The sequence below is a fragment of the Lycium barbarum genome, chromosome 9 (assembly GCF_019175385.1).
Source record: "Lycium barbarum isolate Lr01 chromosome 9, ASM1917538v2, whole genome shotgun sequence".
NCBI classification, from domain to species: domain Eukaryota; kingdom Viridiplantae; phylum Streptophyta; class Magnoliopsida; order Solanales; family Solanaceae; genus Lycium; species Lycium barbarum.
The window spans coordinates 4968152-4989335 of NC_083345.1; the positions used below are offsets into that span (position 1 = coordinate 4968152).

General features: G+C 34.2%; 1 protein-coding gene across 1 annotated transcript; it reads right to left on the reverse strand.

The window, feature by feature from the left end:
* Window positions 1-148: 148 nt before the first annotated feature.
* Window positions 149-10191, reverse strand: LOC132609081 (protein HESO1-like). Its single transcript, XM_060322916.1, has 10 exons — window positions 10039-10191; window positions 9886-9959; window positions 6791-6979; window positions 6423-6599; window positions 5167-5351; window positions 3785-3880; window positions 2292-2337; window positions 1665-1771; window positions 1464-1565; window positions 149-1376 (listed from the first exon to the last, which is right to left on the reverse strand). The coding sequence occupies exons 2-10, from the start codon at window positions 9914-9916 to the stop codon at window positions 540-542; spliced, it is 1770 nt and encodes a 589-aa protein (XP_060178899.1). The 5' UTR covers window positions 9917-9959; window positions 10039-10191; the 3' UTR covers window positions 149-539.
* Window positions 10192-21184: the final 10993 nt, after the last annotated feature.

The following is a 21184-nucleotide window of genomic DNA, read 5'->3' on the forward strand; positions in this document are numbered from 1 at the left end:
AATCTTAAATGTTGGAAATTTGCCTTAAAAATATATCAGCACGGGATGATTCATGTAGTCGACTTTAACTAATTTGGGGACCGAAGCATCACACAAGCAGTAAGCTCAATGATTCTACAGATTCTTGTTACGGTAAAAGATTGCCATCTTCTCTTGAACCAAATGTATTATACTAAGTGTATATTTTCTTCACTTTGCCAACAAATGCATTTTCCTTCAAGTCCTTGATGTTCTTAAGGTGCATAAAATTAATGTACATTGAGCAGTTGATATTCCATCTTGTTAGGTCATTGCTAAGTCCACAAATATGTACAAAATGTCCTAACAAACCAGTACAAAAACATGAGGTTAACGAGCATACAAGATACTCCTAAATCCTAGCAAGAATGTAAAACTTGATTTGCAGATGGTGATACCCGCAAAATACTCCTTCTGGCACATCTATGAGAAGAGAACAAAGAAGATGATATTATTGATAACCCGGGCAACGCTAGTGATTCACTCAACCGGAAGCCAAAGCATCAAATCAAATGGTTCATTCAGCTTCCTCCCCAACCTCCTTTTTGCATGGTTGACCACTTAGCCTTGGGTGCACAGTTATTGTTATCCTTTCTTTTGAGCCAACTTTTTGTGTCTGATTTTCTAAAACATTGAGCAGAAGAAGTCCCTCTCGGGGTTTCTTCTGATCTTTTTCTTTTTGTCCAGAGAGAGTCGGGTGGTACACCGTCCCCCTTTGACTGTCCCCAATTTGCTGAAGATACTTTTCCCCAACCGTCAGTAGACCATTTTCCTTTTGTCCAGGAAGAGTTGAGTGGTATACCGTCCTCCTTTGACTGTCCCCAATTGGCTGAAGATACTTTTCCCCAACCTTCGGTAGAACAGTTTCTTTTTGTCCAGGGAGAGTCAAGTGGTAAACCATCCTCCTTTGACTGTTCCCAACCTTCGGTAGACCATTTTCTTTTTGTCCCGGAAGAGTCAGATGGTGCACCGTCCTCCTTTGACCGTCCACAACTCGCTGAAGTTAATCCTTCCCAACCTTTGGTAGACCATTTCTTTTTAGTCGCGATTGGTTCAGAAGGTGTAGCCAACTGACTTCCTTTCTGGCCTTCTTTACTTTGATCCTCCTTATTCTTGATATCTCCACAAGGAAGAGTGATTATATTCCCATCTTCTTTAATGTTTCCTGTCTGAGAACCGTCTTGAAATGGAGCAGCATGGCCAAACAATTGATATCTTAACGTGGGTACTTCAACATGGCCATCCATAAAAGCAGAAATGTATTCGCTAGAACGCTGGATACACTTGTATATCCGTTTTACTTCTCCTTTCCCAACAGCCCTTGCGACATTTTGAGACCGGTCAGTGAAATCTTCAACCTGTGAAGATCAGCATCAGCCATTAATTTAGCACTTCAAAGATTGCTAGGTAGAAAGCCCGAAAGGACATAAGTGAAAGGTAACTACACTGATGCAGCAAACTTTAGAATCCCATGTTTTAGATAGCCAAGATGCCTCATAGGTGCTTGCACATAGTCCTTTGGCCCATAGTTTCTCAATCGACAATAACTGCAATGAAATGAAACCATAATGAGCCAGGAATTTAACTGGGAGTCTCATGTGCAGCGCCGTTTTAAGACAAGACCAGATATACTGAATTCACAATACCTTGATTAATAGAGTAACTAGCAGCTCAGCCACTGACTCTTTGTTCCTCTTCCCATAGTTCACAAACTTATTCAACGACTTTGCCACTGCATCGGGATCAGAACCATCTAGAACGTTTCCAAACCAAGGAATATTACCGAGCTACTCAAAACCAAAAAACTCATGAAGAAAAGGTAAGTGCATAGAGTAGCATCACTTAGAATTACTTGAATAAAATATCTCAACAATGTTCTTGTACTTTAGAATCTAGTCTATAGCAATAGTTAAATTCCTCACATTCTGATCGGACAGATTGAAAGTCAAGAATCAATACGAATCAAAAGTCAAACAAGGCAAAAAGTGCTAAAACCAAAACTGCGAAGTCATGTATAAAAATAAAAATAAAAAAGAATTATGAGTATGTATCATTGCATTGACAGCCTGACAAATGGAAGGTTTTTCGTACACGTCCAGTTCTGATGCTTAGGGTCCTATATATTTCCTTCAGAAAACTTCTATCATGATCCTTATTCTGTGGAATTTTGCTTTTCTACTACAGTACATCACTACACTGTGTACTGATACTGAAATTACTACATCCCTTTCAAAAGGCATACGAAAACTGAGAAAGTAAAGATTCATAGTTACCTTCTAATATGGCAGAAAATGGCGGTAGTATTGGAGGATTTCGTGTCTGCGAAGTTCATTCGTTAGAGGAAGAAGTTCACGCCACCCCAAATGAGGAAAAAAGAAGAACAGATTATTAACTAAACAACTACGTCAATAGCACTATAGAAAAGAAACAAGATATCTATTCTACACATATATACATCAAGTTCCTCTCAGATAAAAACAAAAACAAAATAAGCAAAAAGGCAAGACTTTATTTATGTTTTCACACGAATTTAAATCAGTAAAGCATAAATACTAGGCATTCAGAATCATTAATAATGCTTTATTGACAAAACGGTTAAATCCAGCAACAAGAAGTTTACGAGAGCAGCACCGCTTGTACAAGAGGGTGCTTTACAAAAGGCACACCGAACTATTTTTTTCTTCTCCTTTTATTTTTTGGATGAGGCAGTAAATTTCATTAAATAATACCAAGAAGGTACTGCAAGAGTACAAAAAGTAAATTTCTTTTGCGTTTTATAAGCTGAAGTAATACAAACTTGGTGTTGTGAAAACACGAAACAAACTGGGCATTTTATTGTGCTTAGAATAGCTTCCTCAGAGGATACTGCTGATAGCATATTATGCACATTTTCATCCTTGACCCCCCCAAAAATATACTTTTTGCAAGGCAAAAGGAGAAGAAACATCCAACTCAAAACTGTTACTGAGACCTGTAAGAGATGACCTTCATGATTACTAACCAAAAAGTATCCACTATTATTTATGTTTCACGGCGTGAATTATGCTAACTTATTAAATGAATATTGATTCTGCACGCATCTAAACAAGAATGTTGCTTATATTTTTATTTTTAATATAACCGAGAAATAACATTGTTTTCCAGCACGAAACTTGGTGGATAATGAGTCCTGCTCCTCTACGCTTCTCCACTTAGATACCAAACTTGGTTGACCAGCTAGGATTCAAGCGAGAAGATTACTATTCAAACCTAGAACATTTTTTCCTTTGTTTCTTGTTGTTTATTTATAAGTTCAACCCTTATAATTTGGTGTTATAACCACATTTTCTAAAATTTGGGAATTCTATTAGCAAAGAGTATTGTGGCCCATAGTAATGAATCTCTAGAATGAAGGTCCCTATTAGAATAAAGGAAGCTAAAGGAAACAAATTCGTGAGAGGGCATTGAAGAAAAAGTTGAATAACCACAGCTGACTAAAATGAAATCATATGATTTCACCAGAGTAAACTTTCCTCTCCACCATCAAAAGATTTTATTCATTATTACTGTAATCAGTACAAATTTACCAAAGAGTGCGTTGTGTAAGGTTATGTAAAGTATCAGTTCACGCTCCTAGGCTCACAGACTGATTAACCATGGTAACAAAATATTCAGCTGAAGGCACAATTCATATTGACTTGAAGTGATCAATATGAAAGTTCCATAATATAACCAAGAAACAAAGAGTAAGATGACAACGTAGAAATAATTTGTACTTGGCTTATACCTGCAAATGAAAAGCAACCAAAAGAATTACAGATAATGAGTTCAAAGTTTTGTCTTTTGAGCTATTAATATTCTGCGCTTTTGCCCAAGCTTTCATCTGCAAAAGAGAAGACCATCTCTTGTGAGGATGTGAATCGAGCAAACTGCTTATATCTATCAGCATATACATAACAAAAGTTGACCCCTGTATATAAAAAAAGAATGTAAACTCAAAAATGTATCTAATAGTGTCCTTGTCCAAGCCACAACTTTGATTTCCATCTTTCTTCTTTTTCTAACTTTCGTGTTAATTGGAAGTAAAATTCATTCAGTGTGCTACAGAAGTCACATGACCTTTCTAAAGGTCAAAATTACCGCCTCCAATCCAAGAGTTTTCAGAAAATTATTTTTCACAGAAATAGCTGTCAGTTTTCTCCAAGTAATCAGCAAAGAGTACAAGGAGATGACAGGCTTATGAACATAGAGTAGGCAATATATTTCTGATAAGCTTAAGCTAAATAAAATTAGATACACTTAAAGTTCCACGTCTTTCAGTATATGTCAATTTACATTGTATAGATAACGTTTCATTTAAGTAGGGTATGTTGTCTTTCCATTGGTCTACTTAGTGTTAAATTTACAGCCTTCCCCGTCCTTCTACAACCCACCCCCCACCCCTTCTCTGCAGGAACAATCTGCAGAAGCTCCTATGATTCAATTTAAAGCACATCCGAGGCTAAAAAGTAGATTGCCAGCAAAAAGAAGGGAAACAACTCAAGTATATTTTTATATAGAAAAGAGTGCAGAATAAGTAAAAGAAATTTTGGGATGATTTGAATGGGGACAGCAATTTTACAAAATAACTTACAACAGCACTTGAAGGCTCTAACTTTTGTAGACCTGCGAATCCAAAAATAAACCAGGAAAACATTCTAGCATAGAATTCCACTCCATCCACATTGATTAGAATGTCTTTTTTAGCTTACACACGTGTTTAAGGTAGAAACATTAACTTATGATACTTTCTCAAGTTGGAGGATAATATAAGAATTACTTAACGACAAGTGGGTGCAAGTATTAGGCAATATATTTACTCTTAGCTTCCTTAGATGTTACAAAGTGTAAAAGATTAACCCATTTAAGTTTTGGTAGAATATGATAACAAGAAAGAGATTTTAAGAAAGCTGTAACAGCACATTGTTTTAGCACGAGAGATGTAGGACCCGACATTCCCCTGGGGAAAAAACGAAAAAGAGAAGAGAATCCATCAAAAGAAACGCACAAAATTTAGTTTAGCCTTTAAAGTTCTCTTTGATCAGTATACAAAAGACTAGTTCTTTTTCATTTCTGAATGTCTTTCAAGTGAAGTTAGAGAAAGTGATATAAAAGAGTGCAGAATTTTACCAAGAAGCTCAGCTTCTGAAACCTTTCATCGAGTGAACAGATCATGTGGATTATCTTAGACTTTGAAACTCCATCTCTATTTTCAACTGACATATCGCACTCAATTTTCGTTCCGCAATCAACAACTTTCAGAATGGGCACTCTGGCAGCTGGTATTGGATGAACACCAGAAACATGCCCAGAACCTGAAGCACGAAAAACCATAGATGAAATAAACCAAACATACTAAACTCTAATAGGGCTAAATAAAGTTCTAAATAGAGTGAATATATACAAAGGATTCATATAGCCTCACACTAGTTTGGAACTGACGAACAGTTGATTGACCAACAAAACAAACAAAACATGAGGAGATATCCTTCCAATTTCCAGTTTTACGGATTTTTCACATTTCCATGTCTGTTTATCTACTTTTCATTTTGATATTACGGTATTTCCAATAATTAAAGAATAAAAGGACAAGTGGTATAGATATCTCTTCCGTTCCCTCGTTGTTGTGGCCTTATGGCATATATCTTCCTTCACCACCTAGGTATGACTGGATGCATATATTAGAGAAATAAAAGTAGGTTTACCATATTCATCAGTTTTCAAATATACAAATAAAAAATAAGAAGCAGATGAAGTTTAACAGATTGCTTCTTAAGGATATACAATATTTTCCTTCCTTTTCTTCTCTTTTGTTTCCTTCATATATTCATTTCCCCTTCTTTCTTTCCTCTCAGTTCTAACTAAGAAAACGCTTACTCTTTCCCAATTACTAATTCCTAATGCGACAACAACCTGGCAAAGATTCAGTGAAAAATCTTTAGTATGTTCAATTTGCAGCAGAATTGCAGATAGCCTCATTAGTACTCCTAGCATTGACTATTTTAGCAATCAAATCCTTTTACCCTTTCTTTTTCTTATCACTGTTATTTCTTTCTTGTTTTTCACTATTTTCTACCACATTTGCCTGTCATATTGCAGATATAATGGTGGACAGAACACTCCATAGTAAAAACTAAGAAAACCAGGTCTTTTTTTCCAAATAAATGGCACCTAATGTTAATCTTAAAAGCTTTATTTATTGGTTCTGCTAGTGGAAATAGCCATTTGTTGGAAGTGACAACATAATCTTTTAACATTCAGACCAGTAAATCTACTTTTCGGTTAAAATTCGATCTACTCTTCAAAGGCAAATGTACTTAAAAATTTGGTTAAGACACGAAGGCAGTAATCCATGAACTACAGAGAGTATCAACTCAAAGATTTACTTTGAAGTGCATATAACTTCCTTGCAAATTTCCTGAGAGTTTGAATCTTCTTCTCATGTGAAAATTTAACTGAATTGTTGTCAAAATTAATAGATAGATCTAGGTCACTCTTTGAATGGAATAGATCCATTACGAAAGATCCAAACTCCTCCACAACAGGAACATTACCAGTACATCCTGAAAAAGAAGGAAAAAGAAAAAGAGAAACTGTCACATCATGCTGTAATATTTAAAAAATACAATCCAATAAACAGCCTACCCATTCAAATGTTTTTAGTTGATTAAGTCTATTAACATAGCTACTACAGGCCAGTTCAGAGGATCCATTTGCTGAATCGTGTTATAAAAAGTATTGGTGCGGAGATTACCGTATATATCCTTTGCTATCTCATTAAAAACAGAAACCAAATCTCTCCTAACTTCATAATCGCTTGGTTTAGGGCGGCAAACTGTATAAATCTCATTAAGCAATTCTTCAAATGTAGATAGTCGCTCCGGGTGCACTTTATAGTTTTGTGCCCGCTTCCGCTCAAGCCTCTCTGCTCTCGTACGAAGAACTGTCATCACAATTTAATCAAATGATGATTCAGCCAATAGTAAAGCAGATGATAACTCAACAATAGCAACTTGTTGCTACTGCAGGAACCTTACATATCACAGTTGAGCTGTTATACACTACTTAGACTCAAATTATGTTTCTAAAATGCAAAGGTACAACCAGCCAAGAAAATAGAAAAGTTAGAAAGTAACAGGTTCCTTCCCTTAAGCTATTTATGCCTCATTCACCCGTGTAACAGACTTCATTACATAAATTTTGTATTAAAAAAAAAGAAAGGAAGTAAATTTAGTTTTGTGCACAATAAACTCAGATTGGAACTTTTTTCTTTTCATGGGTCAGGGGCAGGTTGGGCAGTACAAAGATGGCTCCAAAATTGGTAATCTGGCTGTGTACTGAAAGAGAGACACATTAACAAAAGTGTGCAAGGGAAATATTGAATAAAAATAAACATGACACTCAAATATAGCAAATCCAGCTGTGTTGCAAAGATATACTGCAACAGCTGGAAAGACAATTTTCAATGGCAGGAATGTTAACTATTTAACTACCAACCAGAGAAGGCCAGAACCTTCAGACTTCATTCAAACCTTTCCCAGTCGCCATACTATGAGATAATTCTCCTTTCACAGCTCCCATTGGCCCACAATGAGGAATTACGTCTATAAATTCCCTGTTCTAGAACTGTGAGAATCAAAAAGATGTAAAGGATGAACTGGAACCCTCGGAGTTTTGGATATACATAGTCAAAGACTATTTTCATTTTTTTTTTTATAACTGATAAATCCGCGAGAGCTACTGACGCGATTCAAAACTTGGTGGATAATATGCCTGACCCTCTACCTTCTCCACTTAAATACCAAGCTTTCTGCTTGCAGCAGGATACGAAACTGTGACACGCGCCTAACCCACACATCACTTGGTGCACTCTTACCACTAGACCAAAGCCCTGGGGGAAAACATAGTCAAACACTACTTCCAGATGGTCTTATGGCTGAGTCTGTACTAATAGCTATATTTAAATAGTCAAACCTACCTGTTTGTTATGAAGGAAATGAAAACATTTTTCTAGAAATAAGTGTGTTTCCTCATTACTTTTTAGCGTTTGATTGGTGAACTAAAAATACTTTTTGCAAAAAAACCTTGTTTGAGATGGATAATAATGTTAGAAAAACTGGATAGTGTTTTGATATGAAATTTTCTAGTATTAAAGATTGATAATAATGTCTAAGTGTTTGTTGGAGCAATTTATATATAGAGTACGAGTAGGGATAATTGGAAAGGAAAATCACTTCCATCCACAAGTGAGAGAAGTTATTTTCCCAATTTAGTGAAAAATATTTTCAAACGGTAACCAAACACTAGAGATGGCTTATTCATGGAAAATATTTTTCAAAAAAGTAATTTCCCTCGTACTAAACACACCCTTGTGGAAAAAGCTAAATGATATAGCCTTCATTGTAGCAATTTGCTTTGTTGTACTTCAATAACCATTTCTGGCCCTTTTTACTGGATATCCCCAAATGAACGTCTCGTGCCTTCCTTAACCAAAGGTGTCTCCCATCTATCACGTCCCTCATACTCTAACTATATACACATTATGAAACCATAAATGCTACATCCATGTACAGATAGTAGCAGAAATTCTGACTTTAGAAATTCCAGAGTTTCAAGTCTCTGTGCAATCCTATCAACGTGTTGTGCGACCACCTCAACAAATTGGTGTTCCACCTTACGATATTTATCTCTAACAAGTTACAATTTCTTTTACAACCAACCATAAACACATTGCAAGCATTTAGCTAAAGCTTTGGCACTTTCAATGACATTGTGCATACTTTCATCAACTCATTGTCGAAATCACTTGATCTACGAACTATTCCAAAGCCCTATAACCCTCCTACTAAAATGTTGTGTAATATTTAAATAAACACCGTGCCACTTTACCACCCTTCATCACTAAGAAGTTGCAATTTTCAAGATTTTATTGCATGCCTTAAACCAAAGAATGTTTTGCACCTCCAACAAGATCATATGTAGTTTCATCGTATATTTTTCAACTTTTACTCTCTTTAAGAACAATTTTACAAGTAGTAATAAACCTCTTTCCTTTTTTTATGATGGTCGTGTCTGGACCAAGTTGGGTTTTTTTTCTTTTTTTATACGTAGTAGTATCCAAACCAGCTTGTGCGCACCTCAGCTAATCCACCAAAAAACTACTAGTACTACCTAACTCTGCTCTCCAAGGCTTAGGTACGAATTTGAACCCTAATCCCCAATGTTTGTATCCACTACATTGACCACTACGGCGAACACTCTTGGGTGCAAGTACAACGACAACAACAACATACCCGGTGAAATCCGTAGAGTGTACGCAGACCTTACCCCTATTATCACGATTGCACCCAAGGCTATGACCTAGTTGTCAATGAAGTGGGTCGAGAACCATGAGCTCTCGGTTTCAAATCCCAAGAGAGGCAAAAACACAGTCTTGGTGAACAGAGTTACTCGGTACATATCCTGGTGAACAGAGTTACTCGGTACATATGCTGGTGGGAGGTAGTAGGTACTCAGTGACACAGTTAACAAAAACAAAAACAAAAAAAATCTAAATAGGGTTAAAAGAAATAAGCAAATAACTCTTTAATTCAATCAAACAACCAAGGAGAAAAAAACATAAATTTGGGTCTTTAAATTTAAGTTACAAAAAGTACAAAAAAGATTAGACCTTTAAGTTAACCAAAAAAAAAAAAAAAACTTTCTAATTAAGGTTAAAAGAAATAAGCAAATAGTAAACAGAAATGTGGGTCTTCAAATTTACATTACAAAAAGTTCTCAAAAGTAAAAAAGATTAGACCTTTAAGTTCAGGCAACAAAGTATTTGGTTATTTCAGATAGGATACTGACCTTTAACACGATACACAATGGGCTTAGACATATGGAAATTTGATGACGTTGTGCTCAAATGAGGTTATTGATAGCTGCAATGAAAATCAAGTAAAAAGGGGTGAAATTTCATTATAAATAAATAAGAAAGCAGTAGAAATGTACTAGACTTACAGCACAGGGTACAAGTTAGGGAAGCAGAGTGAGCATGTATTTCTTGAAATCATCATCATCACTACTCCACTGGAGAAGACCAGTAAGAACAAGAGTAAGAGCCCGTTTGGATTGGCTTATAAGTTGGCTTATAAGCTGTTTTTAGCTTTTTTGAGTGTTTGGCTGACCAGCTTAAAGTCATTTTGTGTTTAAAATAAGCTTAAAAAAATAATTGAGTCAATTTGACTTAACTTATCTAAAGCAGCTTATAAGCTGAAAACAACTTATAAGCCAAAAAAAATAAGTTGGGCTACCCCAACTTATTTTTTTTGACTTATAAGCTGTTTTCAGCTTAAAGCCATAAGCCCATCCAAACAGGCTCTAAGAGGGGTACAATGCCACTTGTGTTTTTCTTCTCTGTATTCGCTAGTCTTAATTTTATTTTATTTTAGTTTTAAGTTTAAGTGACTTTGAAAAAGACAACTAAGAGCATTGGCTTAAAATTAGCAGCTTATAAGTCAAAAAAAATAAGTTGGGCTACGCTAACTTATTTTTTTTTTAGCTTATAAGATGTTTTAAATAAGCTAAGTCAAACGGTCTAATTATTTTTTTGAGCTTATTTTATACACAAAATGACTTTAAGCTGGCCAACCAAAAATTCAAAAAAACTGAAAACAACTTATAAGCAACTTATAAGTCAATCCAAACGGGCTCTAAATGGACCAAAAGTTACTTAAATTGAAATGGGTCGGGCTGAAATAAGCTAAAAAGCGGATTATAACTCGATCCGCTCAAATTTTTACTGACTTTTTTTTTTTTTTTGTTCTTATATAATTTTTCTAGTACCTAATAAAATTATTTTCTTTCTTTATTATAGTTGCCCTATATATAACATATCAGTCCAAACTTAAACGGTTGGGCAGATCATATTTTTATGGGCTGATTCCGCCTTTAACCACAAATACAAAGAATGAAAGAAGAGGAGCTCATCATCCACATTAAACTAAAGCTCCCATCATCCACATTAAACTAAAACTTTGTAGCATGTTTGAATTTGTTTTAAAAAAAAAAAATTGAGTGTTTTTGTCCTTGAACAGCTTTTGTTCATATCGCACTTCCCTCTTAAAAGCAAAATTAAATGGAAATCTTGAAAATAAATTGGTTGGGAGGGGGGGAGGGAGGGGGTGACAAAATAAGAATAAGCAAATCTAGGAAGAATTTGAACTATAACAAGTTTAAGAAGGATATCATACTAAGCTGGTGACAAGTTACATTTTTTTTTAAAATAGGGGAACTATAGAAATATAGCAACAAATAAACACTACTTATCAATAAGCAGCCATTAAGTCATGCTATCAAAAATAGCCAAAAAAAGTTATCATTAATATACAACATTCAAAAACCTAGACGAAAAATATTATTTTTTTTCCCCCTCAATGGGTATGGTTGGAATTCGCTAAAAACACATATAAAATTTGAGGAAGATTGAAGCTGGTTTGGACTAGTTTGGAGACAAAATTCGTAGTTAAAATTGAGTTTAAAAATTTCTCTGCGACACATGTATATCTCATGGAGATACACGTTTGATACATATATATGATGCACAAGGGCATACACATTTGATACATGTGGAATACACAAATGATACACGGAGGTATACATAAGGGATATACATCTCATCTTCTACTTTGAAGATGTCTCAAATTTCAATACAAACGACCTCAAATCTCCACTAAATCGTCTCAAAATTGAGATTCAAGCTACTTGAGATGTACCAAAACAATTACAACAATACTCAATCGAAACAAAATTTCAATTACCGAAACTCAAATTTTAAAACTCAAGCTTAAGTGAGCTATAATGATTTTCTATGGAATTTAGCTCTCATTCTTCACCTTGAGCAACCAAACAATGTTCTCTGTCGAAAGTAACTCCAAAAGATTTGTATTTAGTTAGACAAATAATCATGATTTTTATTATTTTTACCCTTCCTTCTTTCTTTTTGTTGGATCAGTTTGTTTACATTAGAATTGGATAGCTACGTTCTAATCAGAGTTGTAGTTTATCGTCTTGCAAGAAGTGTTGCCGCTGGCTGAATAGATTTTGCTAGTCATAATTTGTGTAATGTTTATTGTTTCTTTGTGTTGTAGATTGAAAAGCAAGAATTTGGTTGAAGTCGATGAATTGGCCAGGTCGTTTTTTGATATTCAATCATATAAGTATTTTTTAATAGAAAAATGATGAGGTAGTAACACTAACACAGAAGATCACCAATTACGGATAATGATCTCCTAAAGTCATTTTTTTTTTTAATAATAACAAGGTCAATCAACTTTTCATATATCACACTAAAAGTCACCCAATTAATATTTGACTAACAAAATATGACATGACATTTAATTTAGTCCACATAGACTTTTTTTTCTCAGTCCACATGTTAATAAGACCAGACCTTACCCAAACCCATAACTCAAATTAACCCTATGCACTTAGACAAAATTACGAGGGAAGCTTCTGCTTTCACAAAAAATTCAGACCTTAAAAAAAAGCTATGAAATCTCAAAGAAAGGGGTTCCCAGGGCATTATTTAATGTCAAAATGGATCACTATGTCGACGGTGCTGCACAAAACATCAAAGAAAACGAGATTAGTGTTTTTTTAGTCTTACTTTATTTTTAGAATAGCAATATGTGTTAGCATCAATCAAGTCGTTGTATTCTTAAATCTTAATAGCCTTGTTAAATACATTATAGCTTGCAAAATAAATCCATCAGGGTGCTCCTATTCTTATTAATAATAAGTGCTACCAATATATGATTAGCAGTACGATTTATGGGTCAGAATGAATGGCCAACTTCAGGAACTACATTTACTTAATGTCGTTAAAAAATCTTTATGAATTTCACTCGAGAGAAGGAAAGAGAAGACGACACGATTTTAATAAAATTATGGGCCATTTTTTTCCAGAGAGAGTGAAACTCTATTTTAATTAAGACAGAATAGGATTAATAAGGGCTAATTTGCGTTATGAGTTTGGGTCGGGTCTTATTGCCATGTGGACTGAGAGAAAAAAGTCTATCTGGACTAAATCAAATGTCATGTCATATTTTATTGGTCAAATATTAATTGAGTGACTTTTGAAGTGATATATAGAAAGTTAGATGACCTTGTTATTAAAAAAAAAAGACTTTGGGAAATCATTATCCATAGTCGGGTGACCTTCTGTGATACTACCTCAGAAAATGATATTGGGCTAATATTAATATCATTTTATGAGTAATTAGCTAATATCGATAGTATTTTATGAATTGACCAATATTGCTAGCATTTTTGTTCTGGAAAGTCAAACTGGATAATTTTTTCTCTAAGAAAAAGGTATTTTATAGAGCACAGTAACGTGCTATAGAATCAAATTTTGCGATATCAATAGTCAATAGAAGAGAAAAAAGAAAGATAACAACAGAGGGGATTCTTTTACTTTTTAATATTATTATTTTATATCTTTATAGATTTATAGTAATTGGTCCAAGAGGATAATTAGCCATGCTACGACTGAGACACAGGCCAAATTCCTACAAGACGCGGTAATGAAACCTTATTTTTCTTTTTAGACAGGACTTTTTTTGTGACAGTTTTCCCAGTATATGTTTATGATGTTGTCTGGGCAGATATTTTGAGAGCTTCTTTTGTTAGAAGCATTTTGACTTGTAATCTTAACAATGCTCTGATAACTTATGCTCAAATTAGTGAATATGTCCGCGCTTCGCGCGGTTGAGAAGGAAAATTAAAATATTATTAAATAATCTATGTAATGGAGTGCTAAATTACTTGTCTCAGATTTCCTGTTACAGGCGAGTAACACTTCTTCTTTTTTTTCCTTTTGACAATATAAATTGTTGAGTAATTAATAAAGCAATCTAATCGAGAAAAATATAATTTTTAAACTCATGGTCGTAAAATAGCACATACAATAAAAATTGATAAAAATGCAATATATACAAATTTAGAATCCATGTCTAATCTAATTTACTTGATAATAGCTCTTGACAGTTTTTTCCAAATGACATCTCAAAAATTCATTGCAAAAGTATAACCATACAATATAATTAGATGACGAAAAATATAAGCTTGTATAAATAGCGGTCGATAGTGCAAATAAAAAAAGTCATCATTGTGCAAAGTATATTTAACTTAGGAATTTTTACTCATTGTAGCTTCTTTTAAGACCTAATTATTAATATTAACTACCCTTTTATTTAATTATATTTAATAGCTAATTAACTTTTCTAAATTACAATTGATAGCTATATCAAAAATACATACTCAAACACATATATCTTTTCTTTTTTTCCCAATTACTATCCATTTCAGATTTTTTATTTCTCAAAACCCTAAAAAATCTCTCTCCCCATTCTCAACCACCACCACCACGGCCGCGCCGCCCCTCTCTCTCTTCTCCCTCTCCTTCTCCCTCTGTGCTCACCCCTCTTTTCTAATCATCTGCTGTCTTTTTTCTTTTTCTTAATCAACGCACCATTCAAAGGAAATATTAAGTTCAGTACATAAACATAATACAGGTTAGCAGATTGCTATGCAAGAAATCAATCCCAATATTCTCTCGTCAAGTGAATGGCATAGTTTCAGTACGGGACAGCATCTTTCAATGGTCTTCACATGACCAAACAGGGAGATTGTCAAGGCTCTACTAAATATTTAATCAAGTTAAGCAGGTGAATGGGCCGGTATGCATAGGCGCCGCCCCTCTCTCTCTTCTCCCTCTCCCTCTGTGCTCACCCCTCCCCCCCCCCCCCCCTCTCTCTCTCTCTCTTCACTCTATCTGGTGATCGGCGGGTATTTGAGTGGCCTGAGATGGCACATGATGCAGACGGCGGCGATGAAGACTTGGCGAGGAAGAAGAAGATGCAGACGGTGGTGTCTCAGATTAGGGTTTTGGTGGTGGTAGAGTCTCAGATTAGGGCTTTGGTGGTGACGGAGAGATTAGGGTTTTTGGTGGTGATGGAGAGATTAGAGTTTTTGGTGGCGGTGGTGTCTCAGATCTGGCCGTGTGTATTTTTTATATTTTTGTGTGTATTTGTTAAAAGCCAAGTACAAATACATTCAAAAAATCTACATCTCACAAATACACTATTTTTTGAATGTATTTGTGTTTGTATTTTTTGGGTGTATTTTTTAGTGTATTTTGTTAATAGCCAAACACACTATTTTTGAATGCATTTATCATGTATTTGTTTTTTTTTTTGTCTTGTATCTGAATGTATTTGTTGAAATCCATTCAAATACATGAAAATTTGAATGTATTTGGCTTCATATGTAATTGGAATGTACACAATGTATTTGAAATGCATCAAAGAAATACATAAAAAAAAGCCACTGAAATACGTCAAAAACAAAAAAAAAATACTAAAATACATCCAAAAAAAATCACTGAAATGCATAAAAAAAATCACAGAAATACATTATAGCAAAAAAAATCACTGAAATATATCAAAGCAAAAAAAAAACTATGTATTTGAAAACAAATAAATACATCCGTTAAAATACATATGTTCATTAAATAGTAGTTGTGGTTGGTAATATTAAAAAGGTAGCTACTAGAGGTAAGGATCTACTAAAGGGTAGCTATTCCTGTAAGTTTACCTTGAACTTAACCTTCTAAACAACATGGTTAGTTTAGCAAGATTTATAATATAAAACAAACTTTAACTTTCATCTCTTTTTAGCTGCATTATCTTTTCAGTTTTTTCCTAAACTCAAAAAATAATTGTCACATAATAATCAAAGGAAGTTAATGAAATTGATTAATATGAAATTTTTTTTTACATAATATAGCATAAAATATTATAAAGTTATAGTAGGTCAGAACACTTTTAAAAGATGGAATCGAGTTAATAATCCTCTGACTTTAATCCTAATGTATAAGCTTCTGATCTATAAAGATTATAATAGTCTTCACATAAACTCCATACTTTTAGTGTTTACAAAAATATTTACTACGATGAAAATTTACCTATGGAGAATTATCGTTATTTTGGATCATAAGAAATTTATCATTATATTTTTTGTTTGTTTCGAGGAATGAAAAGATGAAGATATAAAGACAAAAATTACCTCAGCCCGCCAAGCTCTTCGTTTCCCAACTCAACTTTTGCAATGCCGAGAAAGGAAGCTCCGCCTTCATAGAGATGGATAGTCGAAACTTGAAGAGTGACTCCATCTCTCTTGTAAATTAACAATTCTTCACATAAACGGCTGACTCAGTGTTGTTGCAGAGTGTTGGTATACAATTTAACAATATCAACAAATGACTTTAACAATATCTTCAAAGACGAAATAACTCAATCCAGCAAATTCAACACACCAATCAACCGGCAAACAACGACGAACCTTAAATCAATTGTCACACCCTAATCCTACTAGGGTGTGATGGGCACCCGACCCTTACTTAGAGCCGAGCGAACCCTCTGACTCTTAATACACACTTAACCTCCTTAGACCTTTAAATCAAACAAACATGAAATACATAGTGAGGCCTTCAGAAATATTCTTTTGCTTTGTTCTCAAATCAAACAAAATCTGTAGTCATATGGAATTTATCACATAATACAGAATGACACATCGGCTGATGGAGCCGCTTACAAAACTGACACTCTGTACCCACGACACTGTCTGCAAAGTCTCTAACTTCGAACAAAACATCACAGCATAATACTCTGACCCGGCAACGCTCCAGGGCAAATGGAGCCTGCCAATCCAGCTGAAGCATCTTCTAGCAATGTTCTGTACTCATCTAGGTGTACCTGCGTGGCATGAAACGCAGCCCCCGGAGAAAGGGGGTCAGTACGGAAAATGTACTGAGCATGTAAGGCATGGAATACAAAAAAAAGAGGATCATATCTGAAACAGAGATTTACCAGAATCAAGTATGACCTTTCGAAACATCAAAGCACTTGCCTTTTTAAGTGAAAATCATGCATATCCACATCCTATATCATATATACAGATAACGTGTCCTGGCCCTCCAGTGAGGGACTCGGTGGATAAAATCATACATGTCCACATCATATATCATATATGCGTAACGTGTCCCGGCCCTCACGTGAGGGACTCGGTGGATAAAATCATGCATGTCAACATCATATATCATGTATACATATAACGTGTCCCGGCCCTCTATTGAGGGACTCGGTGGATCATATATACATAACGTGTCCCGGCCCTCTATTGCGGGTCTCGGTGAATAAAGTCATCATATGCCATCCTGGCCGCCATCCCCATATCATCATATCATCATATACATATACATATAACGTGTCCCGGCCCGCAAGTGAGAGGGACTCGGTGAACAATGCAGTGGAGTACGCACGAGAGCATGTCCTGGCCCGGGACTCAGTGGAGGATACATTAAGGCATACACGAGCAGAGTCGTGAGAAACTATATGCACATAAATCAAGACTTAATAGATAAGTATACTTACCGACACCTGAAGGCTCAGAAACAAATTTCGAGTCAATCCGTCTTAGTATAAGAAAGTTATGAGCGTTTGAAGTACATAACCTTCTATGAGCGTTTCAGAATCTATTTTTGGAAAATCAAAGCGACAATCATATCAAGTACTTTTCGGGTATCATTATGGATCAAACCAAATAGAGCTTTTGGAACCATATGTACGTATCAAAATGTATCAAAGACTCGAGGGAATAATCAAACATGTTATCATTTGAAAATCAAGACTTTGGTCATATCAATTATCTTTCGAATGCCATTCGGAAACATATCAAATAGATCTTCAGACATCATAGATACACATCAAAATCATATGAAACAGCTTATGGAAATCAAGAACGTTAGCCATCCTAGTGGCTCTAAGAATAGGAATTTCTTTGAAATCATACATATACCTCATTTGCTCGTTTCATAAAGATCATGCCAAAAGAAAGAAAGGGTAAGCCTTACATACATGTGCCACGCCTTATTAGCTACGCTTATTTATCCAAGCTTGCTATTCTACATTCAAGAAGATCTTACATAATCATTAGATTTGTCGTCATATACTTGTCTTAATCCTTCAAATGAATTCATTTATAATCTGCCGAAATTTCAGCAGCATTTCCCCTGTAAATACAACATCCCCGAAAATCCAACTTGGCCAAATTATCAATCAACAATCCGAGAATTCAACTCGGCCAATTTATCAACAACAACAATCCCAATAATCATGCCAACAACATCAATAATCAATTCCAGACGCATTTCATTTATATTCAATTCAATCCAAAATATATTCAAGCTAACACCAATGATCCCACATTCAAGTATTCATCCGAAATCATTCTAACATGATTCAAGAATACTTCAAACAATTCACATAATGTTCCAAACAACCCAACCAACATATTATTTCGCTCGAAACCTTCCAAATTCCACAAGAACACTAACAACACGTTTCCTTTCTTCCAAATTCATAAACTACACCAACAATCTATACTTTAGCAATATCTTTCATTCTTATAATCATAAGAAACCATACTAATATCACATTAACTTCTTCCATAATCCACAAACGATTACAACTTCATTTCAAACCATTAATTCTTCATTTAACATCATAGAATCCACCACAACAACAATTACAATACTAAATAAAATTAGTTCATCACTTCCATATCATGCAACTCCCACACGGCTTCACTATACACATACACATTTCATAAATTTCATTCATTTCTTCACTCTCCAACATATACAAATCATCCATAACATATGAAAAGAAGATTAAATCTTACCTTTTCCACTTCACTTCTCCCTCGGCTGGAGTTGCAACTTGCAAGAACAAATGGTTTATTTGCTCCAACAACTACTCCACGTTGTTAGGGACGTTCCACTTAGTCGGAATACTAGAAGAAAATAATTTTTCTTGCTCAATTTCTATGGACCAATTTTTTTTTGAACCATGGCCGAATGGCCCCCTCTTCTTTCTCTTTCGTTTTTTTTCTTCTTCTCCAAGATCTTATGTTGTGGAAGAAAAGATGAAATGTCTAGATTTTTCCCCACCACTTATCTATATATATAGTTAAGCCATACAAATAAGAATATGAACACACGGCCATGGGTGGGACCCACCCACACCACACGGCCACAAGGGATTCTTCATGAACCTTCTTGAATTTCTTGTGAAATTTCCATTTTGCCCCTAACCTTTCCACAATATTACCATGAACCATTTGTGAATTTCCCTTTTACCCTTAACCTTTCTCAATATTTCCATACTAATAATGTTCATAAATAATATTCATAAACAACTTGTTCATTAAAATAATTTTAGAAAATGGTCTTGCCCTTAACTTACCACGACTACCTCGAAATATCTGAACGTACAAAATACGGGCTATAACATCAATCAATTATAAACAAAAACAGTAAGAAACAGACACTAAATACTAACACTCTAAGCATCTTTGATGTTCCAATTGCCAGTAATTCAAACATAAAAAAGCCTCCAACAAAAATCAAAGCGCAACATCTCCAACTCATTTCAATTAAAATAATAAACAAAAACATAAATGAGCAACAATTATATATTCTAAGCATATTTAGTTTGGAAAGGCCTCAAAGGTACATAAAGAGTACGTTAGAAAAGGCCTCAAATACACATCAAAAATACAACATTATTTACCTAAAACAAAGAAAGTAAGAAAAGAAAAAAAAGATATAACCAAAAACATTGAATCAAAATTTTAGAAAAACTAAATAATCTTAAGAATAGGAGCGGAATAGAATCAGTAATATGGGAAGGGGAAAAGGCCATAACTCATAAGAGTTAAAAGAGGATGTATTAATTGTGGAGAAATAATAATATTGCAGTTACAAAGATATTTATGTGTATTTATGTAGACATTATTCAAGAGAAATTAACATTTAGACCTTTTATTTAGAGGAACAAAGAAAAAAAAGACCAAAAAAAGGAGAAAAAAGATAAATAGGAATGGAGGCCATAGAGAGGTGTCACATCACCTTATCTATGCCTAGCTTTAAATTATATCATAGATTGAGCCTGTTGTGGGGACGATGTCCCAGACTATGTATAATTTTGTTTTTGTGTATATACATATATATATGTATAATTTTGTTTTTGTTTATATACATATATATTATAAACAACATGTTAGCTTTCTTTCCTATTCAAGTTCCCCCCTACTTTTCCTTGCCAAACTAAACAACATAAGGAAAGATGTTTCTACTTTTTTTTTGGGAAAAGGACATAAAGGGCCATCTGGCCCAAACTATTCCCACCGGATAGCCCATGTTTCTCCAAACCCAAAGTGTAGCCAGCGAGACCTAAAGTCGCCATTAAAAGTCCGATGCAAAAAAAGAAAAAAAGAAAAGAGGACTATTTGTGGCGACTTTAGTCACCACTAAAGATCGTTTTTTTTTTTCCCCGTGAAAGCCACTAAAGATCAACTATGTATAGAAAATGTATCAAAAATATATCATACGTATAAAAAAGTATCATTATTGTATAGAATATGTATCCCTACCGTATATCTATAGAAAATGTATCATAGGTTTGTATCATTGTTATGTAATTTGTGTATAATAAATGTATCATCAACGTATACTCACTAATCATACATATATTATACATTAGTTATACATTGATTATAAACTAATGATTCACATATTATACATATTCCATACATAAGTATAGAAAATGTATCATTGTTGTATAATTTATGTATAAACTGTATCATTCTTGTATAGAAAGTGTATCATACATCTGGACAATGTATCATACACATACAATATATAAACTGTATCATTCTTGTATAGAAAGTGTATATATAATTTCAGCTTATGTATATAAATTGTATCATTTTTGTATAGAAAGTGTATCATACATATAAAAAATATATCATACATATACGTATAGAAAAAAGTATCATTGTTGTATAGAATATGTATCGCTATTGTATATGTATAGAAAATGTATCATACGTATAGAAATTGTATCATTATTGTATCATATGTGTATAATAAATATATAATTTATGTATAATAAATGTATAATAAATGTATAATAAACGTATAATTTATGTTTAATAAATGTATAATTAATGTATACTTACTAATTTTATTAGTTTGTAGTTG

What these genes read in the sequence shown, in the direction of transcription:
- LOC132609081 (XM_060322916.1), bottom strand. Translation starts at nt 9,916, where the DNA reads ATGTCTAAGCCCATTGTGTATCGTGTTAAAG. An exon ending in GATAGCAAAGGATATATACG is followed by an intron (nt 6,600 to 6,790) that starts GTAATCTCCGCA and finishes CTTCTTTTTCAG; the next exon opens with GATGTACTGGTAATGTTCCT. An exon ending in TAGTTACTCTATTAATCAAG is followed by an intron (nt 1,566 to 1,664) that starts GTATTGTGAATT and finishes ATTTCATTGCAG; the next exon opens with TTATTGTCGATTGAGAAACT.